The sequence below is a fragment of the Molothrus aeneus genome, chromosome 22 (assembly GCF_037042795.1).
Source record: "Molothrus aeneus isolate 106 chromosome 22, BPBGC_Maene_1.0, whole genome shotgun sequence".
In the NCBI taxonomy this organism is placed as follows: domain Eukaryota; kingdom Metazoa; phylum Chordata; class Aves; order Passeriformes; family Icteridae; genus Molothrus; species Molothrus aeneus.
In genome coordinates this window covers 7664360-7684793 of record NC_089667.1, presented here as the reverse complement: position 1 = coordinate 7684793, position 20434 = coordinate 7664360, and the positions used below count along the sequence as shown (strand labels likewise).

The 20434-nt window shown below is 57.0% G+C and overlaps 2 protein-coding genes across 5 annotated transcripts in view; one reads left to right on the top strand and one right to left on the bottom strand.

Annotated features, from left to right (window-relative positions):
* Positions 1–3265: 3265 nt before the first annotated feature.
* On the top strand, positions 3266–8480 carry LOC136565629 (5-hydroxytryptamine receptor 3A-like). Of its 2 annotated transcripts, none has more exons than XM_066564319.1 (9): positions 3266–3332; positions 5316–5479; positions 5605–5649; positions 5982–6091; positions 6656–6825; positions 7033–7193; positions 7432–7642; positions 7775–8008; positions 8182–8480. In XM_066564319.1, exons 1-9 carry the CDS (start codon positions 3266–3268, stop codon positions 8478–8480), a joined length of 1461 nt encoding a protein of 486 aa, XP_066420416.1. The 2 variants fall into 2 exon arrangements, with proteins under 2 accessions (XP_066420416.1, XP_066420417.1); XM_066564320.1 differs by having other exon boundaries at positions 5313–5479.
* A 2480-nt stretch (positions 8481–10960) lies between these two features.
* ZBTB16 (zinc finger and BTB domain containing 16) overlaps positions 10961–20434 on the bottom strand; it is a 54682-nt gene continuing 45208 nt past the window's right edge. For all 3 annotated transcript variants that reach the window (XM_066564307.1, XM_066564308.1, XM_066564309.1), the window contains 3 exons: positions 16430–16600; positions 14130–14297; positions 10961–13892 (listed from right to left, as the gene is read on the bottom strand). In XM_066564307.1, the coding sequence (XP_066420404.1) occupies positions 13663–13892; positions 14130–14297; positions 16430–16600 (569 nt within the window). In that variant the 3' untranslated portion in view covers positions 10961–13662. The remainder of the gene's footprint in view (positions 13893–14129; positions 14298–16429; positions 16601–20434) is intronic.

Below are 20434 nucleotides of genomic sequence, written 5' to 3'. Positions count from 1 at the left end.
TTGCTTAGGTAAGGGTCCTCAGGATTTTCCTACCTTAAAAAAACTATTAACCATAAAAATTCTGAATTTCCCTGTCACAAAGATAAACTCAGACCTGTATATTTAGCTCCAGGTTTGTCCAGGCTGTGTTTAATGTTTAGCAGCCTGATTAATGCTGTGATAATTAACTAGGGTGTAGAACAATTTGTTTGCAGCATTAAGTGCAGTCACAGCACTGTTACATCCAAGATAATTTACTAGGGGGAGATTGTACACTGTCAGACAGAGCCGGCTGCAGACATGCCCTCTCCTTCCATGCCCTGAGATTGGGCTCAGCCTGTGAGCATAGCTCCCGTCCCACTCAGCATCAGCCAGATCTCCTTCATTAACAGCAATGGGCTCCAAACACCTTCATGTACTTATTATTGACTGCCTTTAGTGGTAATGAAACAGTGGCAGAATATTGCAAACATCTGAAGGGTGTCTAATGAAAGAGAGGCCTTGAAAGGAAAGCGCTTCCATCCCTTCTCTGAGGGATTTAAAAGCATTGGGCTCCTTCACTGGGGTGAGGATGGGCTTGGTAGCTGGAATGGGCAATTTTTGGCTTCTCCAATGGCCAAGCAGTTTGCACCCATGGGACAAAGCCATCAGTGTCCCTAAATGAAATTAAATTGGCCAAGGGCACCACACTGAGCAGCTGTTTGCGGCAATTGGTCTGTGCTTCGGTCTTGGAGCTGCACAAGGTGAGTGCCAGAGCAGAGATCCCATGTGTGCCCCTGGCCGTCTGCAGTGACCCCGGGATGCCAGGAAGCCCAAGCCTCCTGCAGGACCCCTGTCCCTGGGAGCAGGGCCCCGTGGGAGCGGGGCTGCAGCGGGCCCGGCCGTGCCCTGCCTGCCTGCGGTGTTCATCTCATGTCTCGCAGCGTTAAATCACAGCAGACATGCAATTCGGGCAGCGTGAGCCTCCGTAATGGGCGGCCTCGGGCGCCTGATGGGGCCGGGGCCATCAGGCAGCTGTGCTGCCAGGGCTCCTTGCTGATGCTTTATTGTTTTTGACGCTCCAAACGCGCTCTGAAAGGTGAGCGCTGTCAGCCTGGAGGAGAGCTGCTTCCCTCTCCTGCCTGCTCCGCACCGGCAGCACCACAATGGAGGCCTCCCTCCTGTTCCCACTGTGCTCCCCAGCCTGGCTACAGCACCCCAGCCTGTGCAGAGCCCAGCCATGCTCCTGCCACAGCTGCACAGCCCCCAGCACATTCCATGGCATGGGGTGGGAGCTGCCAAAGGACTCTAGTGCATAATGCTGCACACCCCAGACTTGGGATGAGCTCAGATTGGGGTGAGGAGGGAATGCAGAGCATCACTTGTGCCATCACATGTTGGGGATCTTGTGCTTGTGCCCCTGTGCTCTCCTCAGCCTCTGAGATTGCTACTCTGAGCTAAATACCTGCTTGCTCAGCCAAGGAACCTGCTTGCAGCATGGCTGCTCCAGGAGAGAGGCCTGAGTGCCCATCCATCCAGTGCAGAAATTCTGCCATGCCTGGCTGCAGGGGAGCCTGCAGGGATGCTGCCATGCCTGGCTGCAGCAGGGCCTGGACGGGACGCAGGGCTGAGCTGTGGGAAGCCCCAGGCACTGAGCACTTCGATTCCCAGAAAAGCAATTACCATGCAGCAGATTACAGGGCTAATAAAATCCCATTATGCTATTTTGGAAAGTAAATCTGATCTGGGCGCTGCCGATTGATATCAGCCGTCCCACAGAACGTCCCGCAAGAGCCCCCTGTGTGTGTGTAACATGAGCCTCCAGTAGATCACGCTAATTAGATATCCAATAACAGGAGGGCTGATAGGAACTACATTAAAATCTCTTTAAGATGAAGATGTAAAACCCGAGGGAGAAAATTCAGAGTTAATGATGCTGCAGCAGAGGCTCCACTGGAGCACTCTGCGCCCCCTTGGCCTCGTCCTGCTGGCTGCAGAGCAGGAGGCTGCAGGAGAGGGGGCAGAGTAGGGCACAGTCCCCAGCACCGTGGTGGCGCTGCCCGTGATTTTCATTACCCAGATTCAATAAGGGGAGAGCACTGTGAGCTGCTGGCGCTCCCTGGGAGGTGACTTGCCAGCCACTAACGGAGCCGAGAAATCAAATTAGCCCCAGCTCTGCTCTCGCTCTCTCCCTGACACCGCTGTTGGCAGCCAACGGGGAGTTCATCAGGGCCCCGCACTAATTCTTATCTCGTTTAAGTGACTCCATGCCGGCATCTGATGCAATTTGCTCTACGCCACTGCCGCAGGCTTTGGTCCCTGGCCGCTGCTTCCCCAGGATTTCCAGCAGCTGGCAGCTTTGTGGGGGCATAGGCACCTGCAACACACACAAGCACAGTGTAGGCATAGAGAATACAGAAGATTACAGAGGCTTAGGGTGGAGGGGAAGCTCCCCTGCCAGGCAGAGAGACACTGCCCAGCCCAAGGCGCTGATGCTGTGGACGCGCAGCCTGAGCAGGGCACCCATGCGTGGGTGGACACCGAGGACCTTTTGGCTCTCAGTAATACCTGACCAGGCTTTGCTTCCAGTCTTGTTTGCCCCAAGGCGTTAAATATTTTGGGAAACTGAAAACAGTAGGAAGAACTTTGTTTGCTGAAATTTACAACAAATGCAAATTTCTGTGGTAAAAATGGACTCCAGTGTAGGTGCAGGTTGGAGGGGTTAGGGGAAAGCTGCTGCCTCAGGCAGGGGTGCCAAGGGCTGGCTGCCCCCACCTGCAGCTGTCAGAGCCACTGTCAGTGGCACAGACCCACCTGCCGCAGGTGTGAAGGGGAGCCTGGTACCTCCAGAGCTCCCCTCTCCCCTGCTGGTGGAAACCCACCCTGTGTCAGCGGCATATCCCTGGGCAGGCTCCCCTCCCCTGCCCCTCAGAGGGCTTCCCTGTCTTTCCAGCTGCTGAGGATCTCCTGGCTCAGCCCTGGCACCCTCTCCCCCCATCGTGCCCCCACTGCACATGATGCTGGTACCCCAAAACCCGCTTTGCCACAAGCAGGCACCTGGGCAGAGGACGGGGAAGCTCTTTTGGAGCTGGGCGGGGGTGGGGGATGGCTGGGTGGGCCCCACTCGCATCCTCCTGTAGCATTTTATCCTCCCAGCCTGAAACCTGATGCAGCGGGAGAGGCTGATCGCGAGATTAATTGGGCGTTCTCAAAAACCCGACGTTGTGGGGAAAGTCACGCGAGTGCCGCCTGCCTCCCCGCTCCACTCAGTCCTCGCCGAGCGGCGGCGGCTGCAGCCGGCGGACCCATGGTGCCCGCGGCTCTCGGGGCGCTCCTGGCCCTGCTGGCTCTGGCCGCGGCCCTACCGAGCCCAGGTAAGGCGAGGGAGGGCGGGCAGGGCTGGGGGCTGAGGCGGAGCGGGGCGAGCGGCATCGTCCCAGCACCTGAGCCGTGCTGAGGGGCAGGCAAGGGCTGCTCTTTAGGGAAACCTTCGTGCTGCTGGGAGGTGGCGTACCTGGGAGAGCCTGGAGATGGGGGAGCTCCGCTGCAGAGCCTGGAGGTGCCTCCTGCCTGGGTGACACTGGCAGCAAGGCAACGCAGCCTTAGAACCCAGTTCTGCTCTGTGGGGTCTTGAGGTGCTCTGGAGCTGTGCCCAAAACCAGCCCTGGGGACAGAGAGAGACATGGGGGTCTCCTGCCTGCACTCCACTGCCTGAGAGAGGCTGCCTGAGCCCCCTGCCTGGTGAAGGGCTTCCTCCAATATAATGTTTAGTCCCCCCTCATAACCTAGAGCTGGGTTTTGGGCACGATGCTGTGCCTATAGTTTGCAGTTGCAGCTCTGTGCAGTGCAAAATTGACAGCCAACAGATTTCCTTGTTATTCAATTATTATTTTCTCATCTAGTGTTCCTGGGAAATAGCACAAAAAATCCTTGAACTGTTTTGCACCAGCCCAACTGAGTTTTCAGCAGGCTATTGACTCAAATCTCTGGATAGGTCATGTAGCTCCTGTCACCCAACTCCCAAGCCTTCTCCCAGCCTTAGCAGATCTAAGGTGGCAGAAAAGGAGTGGGGGACAGTGATAGGCTCACCCTGGCAATGCTGGCCAGGAGGCAGAAAGGGCTGTGCACACAGATCCCCATGTGTTAGCGCTGTGCCAGGGTTGTGCCGAGTTGCACCAGATGAGTTGCTGGCACAGCCCTGGCACAGATTTGGGCTGGGCAGACCAGCATGGTGTCTGGAGCGAGGCAAAGAGCATCTGAGGTGAACCCAGCCCAGTCCTCCCTCTGCAAAGCCATTTCCCTGCTGCCAAAGCATTCTGATGCAGATATGGGTGGTGTGGATGTGAGGAGAAGGTGGTGCAAGGAAGAGTGCAAGCATGAGCCAGCTGCCACCAGCTGCAGCAGGAAAGGTCACTTGGCCCAAGCTGTGGTGATGGCAGCAGCTGCATTTCCTCCCCTCACCCTAATTGCTGCTTCTCCCCCATCTCAGTGCCTCTGTTGGTTCATGCCTGCCTGGGCGAGCATCATGCACCCGGCTGGCTCCCCAGCACTACCACTCATGAGCAATGTCAGAGGGGCTGAGGCTGTTGCTTTCTCTCTTTTTTTTTTTTTTTTTTTTTTAAGCTTAAAATAGAGATTAAAATTCCCTTCCAGTAGCTTTTCCCAAGTTCCCATAGATCTATTCCAATTAGTCCCTTCCATTATGCTGGAATTGGGCTCTGGGGCTGGGTGTGCTGCAGAGCACAGCCACAAGTGTAGCACTGCTGCCCTGGCCCAGCCCTGGTGTTCCAGGCACCCGGCAGTGAGGACACGGCGCTGAAAACAATTTGCCCTCACTTGATGCTGCTGGCACCAGTGACCAGTGAAGGAACTGTTTTCACAGGAAGCAAACACCAAGATACCTAATAAATGAATTTAGCATCCTGCTTCATCTCTAACCTTCACCGTCTCCACCTGCTGAGCAAAGAAATGCCCCTGGAGGGAGCGAGTGGTATGAAACCTTCCCGGGGGCAGTGCGTCCCTCGTGGTTCCCCGCTGCCGCTGCCCTGGCACTTGTCCAGAGAGGTGCGGGCTCGCAGCTGTGCCCTCTGGGGCTGGGGAAGGTCGCAGCGCTGACAACCTGCGTGGCACAGGGTATCAGTAAATATTAGGTGGTGGTTCTGCTGTCCAGGCTTGTTTCCCATCAGGATGCTCTATTAAAGTCGGATGGCAAACCCCAAGTGGTAAGTGAGGGCAGGCAGCTGGCAGCACCCCGCAGCCCACCCCAGGGTGACGGCAGCCGCTGCCCTGGGGAGAGCAGCGTCCCTTCCTCCCTCCCGTCCTCCCTCCCTCGCTCCCTTTGTCCCTCTGCCGAGCAGGTGCCCGGCCCGGGGGCGGGACCCCGGAGCCCTCCGAGCCCGCCCTGCGCCGCCTCTCCCACCACCTCCTGGCGCACTACCAGAAGGGCACCCGGCCCGTGCGCGACTGGCGAACGACCACCAACGTGGCCATCGACCTCATGGTCTACGCCATCCTCAGCGTGGTGAGTCCCCTGCTCCCGTTGCACAGGGAGGGGAATGGTACCTGGCGTGCAGCATCATGCCAGCGTGCTCTGCCCATCCTCCAGAGGGTCAGTGCCCCGTTCTGACACCGTTCTCATCTCCACAGGATGAGAAGGACCAGGTGCTGACCACCTACATCTGGTACAGGCAGGTGAGGAGCCACGAAACCTCACCCCTTCCCTGCTGGCCCCCTCGGGGTCCAGCACCCCCAAACCCCCATGTTTTCCTGTGAGAGAAGTGTGCAGTCCTGCAGGAGAGCAGGGGGGTAACACATGCCGGGGGTTGGCGAGACGTCTGTAGCACATGAACCTCAAGGCTCAGCTTTCATGCTCCCTGGTTTGCGCTGTTGGGTGTTGTGCAAGCTGAAGGATTATTCTTCCCTCCCTCCCGTGGGTGGGAAGCTTGCTTGGTGCTAGCCTGGGGTCCGTGTGCTGGCAGAGTGAAAGGACCTCACCCACCAAGTCCCCTCTCCATTGTCCCCAGCACTGGATAGATGAGTTCCTCAAGTGGGACCCAGCTCGCTTCGACAACCTGACGCAGATCTCCCTCCCTGTGGAGAGCATCTGGGTGCCCGACATCCTCATCAATGAGTTGTGAGTGCAGCCAAGGTCTCGAGGGAGATGCACTGGGACTGGAACTCCTCACCCACCGCGGGCACGTACAGTCCCACGCTTTGTATTCCTGGCACAGAGCTGGCAGCCTCCCCACATCGGGAGCTGCAGATGGGGATTGGCTCTGCAGCTGGGCCATTTCCAATGCTGGCTAACCACAACCATTGGTAATTACCCTCACTGTGCTGGGGGTGAGATCCAGATACCAGGAGAAAGGCTTTGTGAAGACAGTACAATGCCAGGGCAGCTGCAGAGCTGCTGGCCCTTCCCATGGAGCTATCTGGTGTCCTTCCCACTCCGTGGGGATTTAAGGTGCTCCCGGTGCCTCCTGAGGGCTCTGGGACTTCTCGGGCTGGGAGAGGGCAGCAGTCTGGGCAGTGCAGAGGTGATGGGAGGCAAAAATGCCTGCAAGGGTATGACCAAAAAAGAAGAACAGGAGGCAAATCCCTGGCTCTTGGGCAGATCCCCCCTGAAATGCCACTTGGCAGAAGGAAGCCCTGCCCAGAGTGCTCTCCAGCCCACATCTCTGTCCCTCATGTCCCTCAGTGTGGATGTTGGAAAGTCCCCACACGTCCCCTACGTTTACGTCAGCCATCACGGGGAGGTGCAGAACCTCAAACCCATCCAGGTGATGACTGCCTGCAGCCTGGACATCTACAACTTCCCCTTCGACGTGCAGAACTGCTCTCTCACCTTCACCAGCTGGCTGCACCACAGTGAGTGCCGGGCCGCCGCGCTCGGGGTCCCGGGGGAGCGGGCAGCACTCGCGGGCCGGAGCTCCGTGCAGAAGGCGGCTCGTCCCTCTAGATGGCCCCAGCGGACCGGGGAAGCGTGCAGGGCGGGCAGCCCGCGGTGCAGGCGCCGGCAGCTGCCGGCGCTTTGGGCGGGGTGCCCCCAGTCCTCACCTCTCCTCCGCCCCCCAGTTCGTGATATCAACCTCTCGCTGTGGCGTCAGCCGGAGCTCGTCAAGTTCGACCAAAGTGTCTTCATGAACCAGGGCGAGTGGGAGCTGCTCTACGTGCTCAGCCACTTCCAGGAGTTCAGTGTCAAGAGCAGTGACAGCTATGCTGAGATGAAGTTCTATGTAAGAGCCTTTGGCCACCGCATTTCTCGGGGATGTGGCACGAGGGAAGGGACTTGCCCCATCCCTGTCGCTGCTCTGTGCTGCAGCTCCTCCCTGCAGGTGGGAGGCTCCTGCTAGTGAGCCCTTCCTCTGGCTCACCTTAGTGCCCCCCACCATCCTCACCCGCCTTGGCAAAGAGCCACAGCAGCTGAAGGCCTCATTTCAACCCTTCACAGCCTTTTCTGTCTCTGTCCTGCAGGTAGTGATCCGGAGACGCCCCCTCTTCTACACCGTCAGCCTGCTGCTCCCCAGCATCTTCCTGATGGTTATGGACATTGTGGGCTTCTACCTACCTCCCCACAGTGGGGAGAGGGTCTCTTTCAAGATCACTCTCCTGCTGGGCTACTCGGTTTTCCTCATTATTGTATCCGACACATTGCCAGCCACAGCCGTCGGCACCCCGTTGATAGGTAGGGTGCTTCTCCTATCCACCTGCCACGGCAGTCGTGGGCAGAGACCACAGGGCCCTGAGACTTCAGCAGGGAGGATTGGCTCTGTGCACGAGCCTTTGCAGGTCACTCACCTCACTGGTGCCTCTGCAGGCATCTACTTTGTGGTGTGCATGGCACTGCTCGTCATCAGCCTGACAGAGACCATCCTGATTGTGTGCCTGGTGCACAAGCAAGACCTGCAGCCCCATGTCCCTGAGTGGCTGAAACACCTGCTGCTGGAAAGAGCCACCATCCTGCTCTGTATCCGGGACAGGAAGAATTTCAGCCAAAGCAGGATGCAAACCTTGGACACATCCAGGCAGGTGGAGAACAATGACAGCACAGGTAAGGGTGGCACAGGGGGGGCCTGTGGGAACTGAAGGAGTCTAGGTGCTCTGTAGCCATCTACATCTACATAGCCATTCTTTGTATGGTGAGCTGGGTGCTTAGTTCACCCTCACGAATCCCAGTTCCCTGTCTAAATAGGTTTTTCACATTTGCTTCTCTTGATCCCTCAGCCAAGCCGACCCCCTATGCCTGTGAGGACCCCCGGGAGTGCGGGGCAGTGGGGGGCACGAGGCCTGCACTGGCTTTTGCTGGCCGGCCGGAGGGCTCAGCAGCACTGCAGGAGGTCCTGCGTGAGACCACGGCAATCCGCCAGCTCCTGGAAAAACGGGAGGAATTCCGCGACCTCGCCCGGGAGTGGCTGCAAGTGGGCTACGTGTTGGATGTGCTGCTGTTCCGGGTGTACTTGGCAGCCGTCCTGGCTTACAGCATCACACTGGGCACCCTCTGGTCGGTGTGGAGGGATGCCTGAGCAGTGCCCGTTGCTCAGGGTGGGAGATGGGGGACCTCACTCTAGTGGGCTCTCCCTGGCTCTGGGGCTCGCCAGTGTCTGTCCACCCAGGCGGGCGCATCCCTCACGTCCCTCAGCTCCGCAGCGGGAAGGCGGAGCTGAGAAGGAGCCCCCAGGACCCCATGACCCTGCCCAAACCTCTCTGCATGCTTCCCCTGCCAGCCCCGGGAGCGCCTCCGGCCCGGCCCGGCCACGGCCGCGGCTTCAGCACCGCGGACAGCGGCCCCGCCGCCCGGCCCCGCCGCCTCCCGAGCCGGGGTCCCCGGCATCGGGTGGGGTCCCCCCTGCTTCGGGGGATCCGCACCTCCCCAAGGGTCCTGCTATCCTCGGCTCCCCTACCCCTCACCCCGGCTGCTGCCTTTATATCGTACCTCGGGCCCCCGGGCATGCTTGCCCAGCAGATCCCCCCATGCTTGTGCTCAGCAGTTTCGGAAGTGGGAGAGACCCCGCGTCCGGCCGCGGCCAAACCGGGATGGAAATGGGACTGACTCCGTGAGCATGCGGTATGGGGAGAGATGCGCGGGGGCAGGACTGCCATCACAGCTGCAGTAGATCCCAGCTCCCGCTGTCATCTGCCCCTGCAAGGACAGAGGCACAAGGCGAGAAGTTCCACAGATACCATAAGGGCCCATCCCATGTTCTAGGAACATCCCTGCATAGGCAGGTGATGGGGGACAGGTGGGTTGACACCACCTGGCTCTCATACATCTGCCCTCAAACCCACCAGCCCCAGAGCAAGACTCCCACTCACCATCTCAGAGCCATCACCTGCAGGAAAACTCACCCCTGAGTGACGGGGGCTGAGGACGGGTGGAGCGGGCTCCTGCCAGCGCCGGCTGCACTAATGCGCTGATGGTCTGTAAGTGGCTGCCTATTGATGAGGTGTCCAGTTAAAGAGTTCGTGAGACACTAAATCAGCCCATTGATCCTGCCGAGATCGATGGTGCTACAGACCTGATCAGTGCAGCGGGCAATTAACACCCTCTGGAATGAGCTGCCTTCGTGTAACATCAAACGCTCCAACAGACAAATCCAATGGGGCCATTGACCCGGGTGGGTGATGCCACCCAGCCCATGTGTTTGACGAGGGTACTGGGCAGCAAGACTTCTGAGCCAGCCTTGCCATCTCTCTCCTGCCCACCGTGACCCTGATGTCCCCCAAGGCTGCACTGCAAGATGCTCATCTGTGCTGCTGTATCCCATTGAATACTTTGGTCCTTGTCCTCCCCGTGCTAGGAAGCCATCATGCACCCAACCTAACCCCCCTCAAGAAGCTCAGCAGTCCTTTTCCCTGGAAGGAGAAGCTGCCTGTCCTGGAGGAAAGATTGATTCTCCCCTTGCCCTCTTGCTACTTTGGGAAGTGCTGCATGTGGGAAAAAGTTCCAGGCATCTGAGAGAAGCCTGGATTTTCCTCTTTAAAAAAAAAAAAAATCAATAAATCTGAATCTAATCTCCTAATAAAGGTTTAATGAGGACATAATGTTGATGGAACAGAACATTGTTGCAGCATAATCGCTCCCAGCTGCTGTGCGAGCGTGCACACAAAGGCCCGGTCCTGCCGCGATTTCCCCGTTGTTGTAACAACGCCTTTGTGCCAGGCTGGGCTTTGCCTCCCTTTTCATGGGGCGCTGCAGCCTGCAGGTTCCTCACAGCAGGACCATCTCTGCTTGCCCTAACCTGGACCAAAGTTCCCCACCACTTGCCCAAAGCCTTCCTGGGAGGCTGTGCTGGGGGGACTGGGGGAGGCAGGAGCATCATCAGGGCCTTGGAATGGACACATAGCGCCTCAAACCTGCTGGGAAACGCTGGAGCAGGACACTGGCACATGCCACCCATCCCTGGGAAAACTCAGCCCTTGGTGACTCCAGCTGTGCTGTAAGCAATGTCTGATGGCATCTCGAGGTGGCGGGCAGAGTGGGGCACAGGCAGGGCCGGGTGGTGCTGGCAGCACCCGCTCGGGCCGACGGCAGCGTGCGGTGCTGCGCGGTTTGCCACGGCACAAAAGGAGAGCAGGCGCTGCCGTTAATGTAGTCAGTAAATAAATAAAGGAGGGCTTAAGCTTAGTGTACAGCAATCAGTCGGGAACTACAGGATAATTAACGCAGCGGGGGGCCGGACGGCTCTGCAGGCAGGTTTAAATGAACGAGTTCACTTTCATTGAGGCAAACTTGCTCTGCTCCCTGGTGAGCCGCATGGGCAGGCAGCAGCACAGGCAGCGTGCTGTGGATGCTCCCTGCCCACGGGGACACTGACATTCCAGGGAGACCCCCCCGCCCACTGGGGCTGGTTTAGGGATAGGACCTCCGCAATTTCCCCCTCAGAGCAGGCACCCCCAGACTCACCACTGTGGGTACCCCCATGGCTCGCCCCAAGCTGGTGGGATGCATCCTTCCTCCTCCTCCTCCTCCTCTTGATGGGCATAGGAATGGGAGACAGCAGGCTGAGACAACGGAATTAACTTTATTGGTTGTTCTTTTGTTTTCTAACTGCAGATTCAAGGTATACAACTGAACATTGCTATTTTCCTTATGAGACTTATAAATAAAAATACAAAAAATGTTCACTACAAAAAAATCTACCGTTAGTAGGATGTAAAAAATATTCTCTTTGCTATAGAAGGCACGAACTTCACTTAGTGACACATGGAGAGAAAAAAACCTGCAGCAGTATATTCTTTTTTTTTTGTCTTTTTTTTTCCTCTGTCAGAAACACTGAAGTCTTACAAAGAAATGCATCTGAATCTACACAGGACGAAGGCAGATGCAGAGAGCTGCAACTAGGAGACACCACAACTGTTTTTTTTTTTTTTTTCTTTTTCTTTATTTTTCAGGAAACTTTTAGCTAACGGCATCTGTGGCTAGAGGACAGAAAGAGGACTCGCAAGCAGAACCGCAGGGGAGCGAACGGTGAGACAGGAAAAGTCGTACAAAAAATAGGAGCCGATAGATACTCTGAGAAAACCAAAGGGGAACTTGGGCACCTTCTGCGCCCGGGCTCAGAGAGGTGCTGAGGTAGACGGAACGAGGACAGCGACGGACCCGAACCACGAGCGGCAACACAGAGCAACGGGACGGGCAGGCGGGCGCTCACGACACTGACAACAAGCCAGGGGAGAGGGAGCCCGGGACCACGGGGCCCCGTGCGGCGCTTGGTCCTCACTGCTATGATACACATATATATACTTATATATATATGGAGGGGGGGCAGGGGCTGCGCCACAGCCAACGGTGCGGGGACGTGCGCCCGGGATACAGCAGCATCACTCCAATGCTGACCCCAACACTGTTGCAGTGGGGGCTGTGTCTCTGAGGGAGAGGGATGGTGGGATGGAAGGGGAGGTTAAAGCAAAAAAAAAAAAAGCCACATGAGCTCGGCCACGTGCTCCATGGCACCATGGCACCCGTGTCTGGTAGTGCCAGGACACCACGGGGACCTGCCGTGCACACGCCAGAAATTGCAGCAACTTTCTGTGTGAAAGAACTGTTTTCTTTTTTTTTTTTTTTTAATATTTTTTCTGTTTTTTTCTTAGGCACAACAATTAAACGAGCCGTTCTCCACAGTCACATCCCGGATTGTACAGCAGCGGTGTCCTCCCTGCGCAGAGCAGCAGCTGTCCCACGCGCAGAGGCACACGCACGTGCAAAGCCAGGCTGGGGCACCAGGGAGGACGCTGCTCCCACAGCCCTATCCCTGCTTGGCACCAGGAGAGGTGGGAAGGGCACCCCAAACCCAGAGGGGCCATCAGTGTCCCTCCAAACTATCCAGACACTGTCCCACCCCCCCCACCCCCCACTCCTTTTCCCCCTTTTTCACCCAAACGCAGCAAAATGACAAAAAAAGAACTGTGGGATGGAACCACCAAGCCCGCGGCTGCGCAGGAGAAACACAACAAAAACAAACACAAGAGGTAGCTTCAGAACCAACACCCCCAGCCCCATAGGGCCAGGCAAAAAATACCAGTTTTGGTAAGGATAATGCACAACAGGAGGCTGGCAGGGACACCAGTGCCCCACCACCTCTCCACCACCAATGCTGGGCACGTGGCTGGTGCACCCCAGCCATGCCAACCCCTGTCCCTCCCAAATCAATAAAAGCTCATGAGGTCACAAAAAAATGAGGTAATTTCAAGTAAAATGTGCTAAATGCGGAAATATTCCAAAAGAAAGTTCAAAAAAACCCAAACAAAAAGCAAAAAAAGCGGCGAGTAAAGCCGCCTGCCACGGGGCACCCCTTACTTGTGGGCTCCTGCGGCTGAGGGCTGGGCAAAAAACCCCACACTTGGCACCTTCCAGGTGCCCCAAATCAGCAGAAGAAAAGAGGATCCCTGCATTCGGAGTGATGCCACACGCTAACGGCTCCAACACTGGCACTGACTGCATATCACCAAACCAACTGCATCTCCCCATGAGGGGCTTCACCCTTGCCCCAGGAAGGCAGGGAAGGAGGAAGAAATGCATAGAGAGGTCTTTGGTCATGGGGAGAGCAGCAGCATCCTGTGCCCCTGAGCCCACCTGGCAGCAGGCAACACCTCAAGGCAGCCTGGCTCCCAGCTGGCTCCCTGTCCCAAACACCCTCCTCTGGCCAGGATGCCCCCAGGACACTCTTGCCAAAGCACTTGTGGCTCACAGGGCACTGTGCTTTCCTGCCTGCGATGCTGCAGCCTGGCGAGCATGAGAACCTGCCAGAATGGGGCCCAAGCCCCACATGGGAGCTCAGGTCCTCTGCAGGGCATCCACAGCAGGGTCTATGCAGTGACAGGACACCAGGAATTAAAGCCTTCCCAGAGCACTAGCTGTACACACACTTTCAGGGAAGCGCCTCTTTCCTACATGGTCTTCCCAGCAGCACCAGTGGCCAATGCCAAGGGTGACGGAGGGCCTGGCTGGGGGTCGCAAAGGGTGAAATCTGCCCTGCAGCAAGGGTGAAAGGGCAGCAGGCGCATGAGCAGCTGGGACAGCAGTGTGGATGGGGCTGGAGAAGGGGCCGGTGCGTCCCTCGGTCCGACATGAGCTGCAGGATCCTTCCGGCGAGAAGAAACGAATGAGAACTGAAAACAAACAAGGCCATGGATGCTGCGGGTTTGGTGGGATTTTTTTTGCCCAGTCATCTGCCACTTGGCCCTGCTGCCCCTCTGCCTCCTCCCTTAGACATAGCAGAGGTAGAGATAGGTCTTCTCTATCCGCCAGTCAGTGGGGATCTCCTCTGGTTTGTGGCCCTTCATGTGCTTCTGCATGGCGGAGAGGCTGGGGCAGTACTCCAGGCAGATGGTGCACTGGTAAGGGGAAGCGCCATTGTGGGTCCGAAGGTGTTTGATCATGGCCGAGTAGTCCCGGGAGCGCTGGTGGCACAGCTTGCACTCGAAGGGCTTCTCACCTGTGGGATACAGGGTGTCAGTGCTAATCAACTGCCCAGCATCAATGCTGCCGCAGCGGGCACAGCCGATAACCAAGTAATGAGCAGCAGAACCGATGTGACTATTGATCCCTGTTTACAATAGTGACACGCCAGCGCATCACGGGTTCGGTATCCCTGGCTGCCACCCGGGGCCACATGCCAGCCCTTCCACCGGTCGGTCCTTGCCAGCCTCACCACAGACACCCCAGCATGTACCTGTGTGGACTCGGTAGTGGGTCTCCAGCTGGTGCTTGAGGCTGAACTTCTTGCCACAGCCGTTGCACTCGTAGGGCTTCTCCCCGGTGTGGATGCGCTTGTGGCCCTTCAGCGTGCTCTCGTCCCGGAAGCAGCTGCCGCAGAACTCGCACTCGTAGGGGTGGTCACCTGCAAGCACATGCTGGGGTCAGGGCTGCCGTGACTGCTGTGCCACACCAAAAACAGCTCCCCAGCCTTTTTACTCTGGGCAGCCATCCTGAGGACAGAGTGTCCCAGTCTCCCCAGTGCAGTGTGCTGGTCCCTCCACGCACAGACCTTCCTGTACAGAGGAGATGCTCGGGTCTGAGGCACAGTAGAGACTGGAGTGTGCTGCAACCCTTCCGCCACCAATTTCCAGGTTTTTCACCCAGCAGCACCAGCACAGACCCAGCCCTGGGCATCTCCCACACTCTAGACCAGGCAGCTGATAAATGAACTCTGGTTTGGCACCAAAGGCAGAATGATTTGAAGGAAAGGTGAGGGCTCCAGCTACTTATTTATTACAGCCACGAAGGCAAGGACAATAAAGATAGATTGATCGTCCGAGACTTTGTTCATGAATATTTAAATATTACTGATTTGTCTTGTCACTGTAATTACAATTTCTCTGTGCCGCATATCCTACAAGCACAGTTTATGGTAAAGAATGGCGAACTGTATTTCACTTGTCCTGCTGCAGATGTGCGGAGCTGCCAAGCGTGTAATGTTCCCCGCATTTCATACATTTTCTTCAGCTGTGAAGGCTTAAGTCATCCACAATGACCTACGTTTTTTCATTATCCCCGTGTCAAACTGCACTCGTGCCTGGGCATAAATTGTCCTTCTCGTTATATACTCACATGCCTGTGCTTTCGCTTCCTCTTTAAAATGATATTTTACTCTCTCCCCATTTGCCGCAGCCCAGCTCTGCGGCCCCTCGCCCCTCCCGCAGCTGCTGCCTGGGCACCTGGGGGGAGGAGGATGCTCGGGATGCAGCTCAGAGCCCCCCTCCAAAGGCAAGGCAGGCGGTGCCTGTGGGCTGTTGTTGACTTTCCCCTCCCCGTGCCCAGTTCCAAACTGCCACTTTGGCTTTTGATCCTACAGTCAAAGACAGATTTTTCAGTCAGAGGCAGCCAGCATTTCTACCTGCCCACTTTTCAGAGGAGCCTGAGCCCATGGAGCACCCTGGCCCTGGGACAAGAGGGAGCATCCTGCAGCTGTGCAGGACGACACCACATGGCACGATTAAACGCTCCTATAGCACCGATGATCCCAGTGTTTTTTCACAGCCGGGAGCTACTAAAACGGCAGAGGTTGGGGTGGGACACGCGCAGCCCGACCCGCAGCCCAGGTCACCGGATTACTGGCTATAAATAGCTCCAGCACTCAGCATTAACATGCTTATCATCGACACAGGATTCCCATTTCCACACTGGGACCCCTAGCCCACGTGTGCGTCTGGCAGCTGCCAGCTGGACAGAGCTGGACAGAGCGACCCTCTGTGACACCACCCGCACAACCCCCAGCAGCCATCTTTACGTCCCTTTTGGAGAGTGTGTGCATGGCCCCTGCCTGACAAGAGAAAGAAGGGGCATCCCTCCTCAGGATACATTTTGTTCCCTGTCAGCAACAACAGTGGTGTCAAGGAGGGCACATTAGCCTTGCACTTGTGTGGGCAAAGGATGGGTGAGGAGGGCTTCACCCAGGCAGCTGTGAAGATCCGTGGCACTGGCTGTGATCCTGCACGGTCCTGCTCATCCCCCAAGAACCAGCTCTTTCAGGGGTGACTGGCCCCGAATGATGGTGCTGACGATGTGGCCAGGACCACGGAGCTGCCCAGGGACGCTGTCGGAGGAGCTGAGGACACGGCGCGGGCGCTTTGAGGACACGGCGTAAGGCGGCCAAGCCGGGCTCTCCCGCTCGGCAATCCTGCAGCCCAGCCCTGCCCCAGTGGGGCCACGGCAGCACCAGCTACACGTAGCGCAGGTCGCCCTAATCCCATTAGGGCCGAGCACCAGCTGATTATGTGCATCTACCGCTGTAAGCTGATGAGGCGGATATGATCGCACACCCCCTAAGAAGGTCACGTGCCACCTCAGACCAGATCAACTTATTACACACAGTTTGTTTTTTTTCTGTTTTGTTTTTCAAATCCAAGCCACTTCGGGCACCTCCACCTCCTCCTTTTTTAATACAAACCACCTCTCTTCCCCCTATTTCTTTTTCAGGCGTGGGGAAGGAGCATGTGCCGGCTGCCCCAGCCCCGAGTCCCCCTGCCGTACCTGTGTGGGAGCGCAGGTGCCTCTTGAGCGCGGTGTGGCTGGGGAAGGTGCGGTTGCACTCGCTGCAGATGTAGCTGCGCACCCCGGCGTGCACCTCCATGTGCTGCTGCAGGGCGCTCTGCGTCTGGAACCGCTTGCCGCACAGCAGGCAGAAAACGGCCATGTCTGTACCTGTGCGAGAGCGAGAGACCCTGCTTAGGCACTGCCTGGCACCCCCCGTCCCATCACCCCACTCCCACATGGCAGCAGGGATGCTCGCGCAGCAGAAGGGACCCCAAGAGCTGCAGGGCTTTGGGTGTCATTGGGAGTCCCTGGCCACCCTGGCCCTGCTGACACTGGCCCTGTGAGGGGATCAGCCGAAGAGGAGAAGTTGCTCTTATTGCACTGGAGGCAGCTGGGAGCCCTGGCGATGCCGAGGGACGCCCAAACACAAGGCAGCTGTTGGGTGATCACTGCATCCCCACACACCTCTGAGAACTGCTGAGCTCAGATTTTGTGATGCCCAGGAGAAAGGGGACCCCAAGCATGCACCCATGGGGAGCAAGGCAGGATGTGAGAGGGGGACGTGCCCACCCCTTGTGCTGTGTGTGGCCCTGAGCCCCAAGGCAGATCCAAGCTCCATACCATCACTCTTGGGTACAAACCTGGCTGCAGCAACACAACAGGGACAAAACCCCAACCCAGGTGCTCGTACCCCGTCCATAAACATCTCAGACCTCTAGCCTTAAACAGTTTGTTTTCGCTTATGCATAGCTGATTGTTCAGAACTGTGAGTCACTGCAAATTGTATTACACAGGGAGATTAAGCAAATAAATGCTCGCTTTTTGGAGACATTAAAATGTGAGGACTATGGAAATAAAATTAGCTAGAAAATTGTATTAGCAATTCATTAGCAGCACAAGATGTTCAAGGTAACCAACAAACCCATGCAGCCTTCAGGAACAGCAGGGGCAGAGGGCTGCTTGCCATGCTGCCAAAACCAACCCCAGGGAGACCAGCAGGACCACAGCAGCACGGGGCAGGGACATGATGGGCAGCACCACTGTCAGTGGCATGCAGGCAGGGGACAGGGAAGGATGCTCCTGGGCAGACCCACACCTCCAGCTTGGGAGCCATGGGCAACGGGCATCCCAGAGGGCATCTTGGTTCACACATCACTTGCTCTGGCATTGTGCCACCACCCAGCCAGGTGTGGTGGCACGCTGTGGTCAGCTCTGTCCTGCTGGGGATGCAGAGGCTGCCTGGGGGGATGCTCAATCTCAGCCTTGCACTGGGCTACCCAAAAATGCTCTGAAATCTGAAAAAATCCCCAGTGAAATGGGAATAAAAGCAGCAAGAGAGGTGGCCCCGCATGGGAGCTGCCTTTCTCCCTCTGCAGGGATTTATCCCGGGGGGTTGTGGGCTCATGTGCCCCCCACGCAGCTGCGGACAAAACGCTCCCAAGACAAAAAAAAAAAAAAAAAAAAAAGGCAAAAAAAAGGCAAAAAAAAAAAAAAAAAAGCAGGCAGCCCCGAACGGGCAGTGCGCAGCAAATCCCAAGAGGTATGTGGCCCCGCGGCCCTCGGCGGCCCCGGCGGTGACAGCAGGACGGGTCAAAGGTCCCCGGGGCTGAGCCCCCAGCGCCGCGGCCAGCTGCGGAGCGGAGGCCCCGGCCGGCGGGACGCCGGCCCCGATAAATCTGCCGCCAGCAGCCCCCGCTGGGGCCGGGGACAATGGGCTCCCGTGGGGGCGGAGGGCAGGACAATGCCGCCGGGCCGGCGCGCGGGGCCGTAACAAATCCTCCCTGGCACCGTAGGGCCCTCATTTGTGAAACTAATTGGCCCCCGCTTGAAAAAAAAAAAAAAAAATGGGCTGACTCCAGCAGCCGCAGTGATGGGGACGAGCTGCCTCGTGCACGCATGGGGGACGGGGCTGGCGGCTGGAGCCGGGCATCCCCCAGGTGCTGCTTCCCGAGACCTGCCAAAGGCCGTTTTAATTTCTCCTTTTTGTTTTCCTTCTTCAAGTAACGTATCAGTAAATAAACACCCCAGACTGGGAGGTCAGCGTGTACTGGCATGGCCTGTGAAGGCACACGTTTCCAGTTGTGCTCTGAGAGCAGAGCATCTGCATGACACAAAGGCTGATACCGGCCGGGCACAGAGGTGGAGCGTGTGGGAGGTGGCCCCGCGTCCCAGCACTGAGCCCAGCAGTGGGACACGGAGCTCAGGCAGGGCTTGTTCCCTGCCCTGAGGCTCCGCAGGTGACTTTCTCCAGCAGCCAAGGGGTGTGGCAGGCACCGCGCCCGGGTCTACTGGGTACTGTCCCGCTGCCGGCCTCCAAGTTGTTTGGCTTTTTTTAGGCTACATGCCAACTATGTCACACCTTTGGAGAAAGGATGGGAAGTGGGAAAAAATGGCAAAACTCTTGAGAGGGTGCCACACTGGGTGCCACAGGATTCAGCCCTGTGTCCTGTCGTGAGTGCATGCCTGGGCTCCAGCCACAGAAGCCCCGAGCCAGCCCTCAGCCATTGGAAGAAAAATCACCCCTGATAAAGAAATGCTGCTGCCCCAAATCAGTGAGAGACGGATTTATTCATTTCCCTGACATTTTAATGGTTTCTCCCCTTTTTGCAGGAAGATGATTACAAATTAAGCAGCATTTAAACGCTTTTTACTGTCAACAATTAAAAGGGGTGAAGGCGGGCGAGCAATTCATTCCCCGGGAAACGCGCTGGCTCTCGGCGGGCGCCGACGGCCCTTCCCTCTACTGTACACAGCACAATGGCCCCGAGCACGCCATTAATTTTGCAGGACGTTCAAAAGCAAATTAAAATATAAAAAGCCCCAGGGCACAAAGATAGATACCGAGGGAGGGGGCGGCGTAGGTCAAGCTCGCAGAATTGAAGTCTTAGCAACTGGGAAGGTTTAGGCACAGCCCTGCACGCTGCGTTCAGCTGCCACCTTTGCCCACCATCCCCAGTTTCTGTGTCCCTGCCAGACACAGTGCTGTGCCAGCAGCTGAAAGCCACTAGTGGGGCAGCTGTTAGCACTGCTACAGGGTTCCGAGGTGGAAGCTGGAGTGATTTGGGTGTTAGACGCTCTCTTGGTAAGCGTGCTGGCCACATCTCGCAGGGTCTTTTTAAATACAAGGGGGTCCCAAAACTGATTTTTAGTGGGGGGATGCTTGATGGAGGGAGGGAAAACCCTATGGCTGCAAGGCCGGAGATGCACATCCCTGTTCTCCAGCAGCTTGGTCCCAAAGCAGCGCAGTCGCCAGGGATGTGATGACGAGCAGGACGCGCCGTGTGACAGCGCGCCCCGTCCGTCCGAGCCACAGCGAGGGAGGGATGCTGCAGCGCCGCCCCCACCGCCGCCTCTGCCAGAGCAGGAATCCAGCTAAAAACCGGCGTGGCCACGGCTGAGGGAGGCAGGGTGGGGTGGGTCCCCCTCGCACTGGGCCCTGGTGGAGTTTATGGATGCGGGAGGTGCACTGCAGGAGAAAGGCGACACGTCCCCTTTAAAAGGAAATATAATTTACAGTGTGCAGCCAGGCGGGCCATAGTTTCAATCTCGTTTACTATAGAGAAAACTCTGCTAGCTGTTCTCTATCCCACAAATCCGATTTAATCAGACAAGCCAGCCAGCGTGGCTTGAAGTAAAAACGGATAATTAGTAAACAGAGAGCTACTTCAGTGCTTCATTGGCATTCGAGCCGGGCTAGTGTGTCGCATTTAAAATGCAGTCTGATGAAGTTTACAAAATCAAACCATTTGTTACTCCTATTGAAGAGGCTTCAGGCCACTTGCAATTAAATTGGAATTAGTGCTTAGAATGAGATACAGCAAATTCATACTAAAAAGGGATCTGACTTTCAGACATTTGACTTCAAGTTTTTCCCCCCGTGCTAGAGCACGCGTGCGTGTGCTGGCCTGCTGGCCCCCCAGCGCCCCCGGCAGCACTGCCAAGCCCAGACCTGCTGTGTGGCTGGGAATGGGGTGACTCGGGGATGCTGTGGCAGCAGGGCAG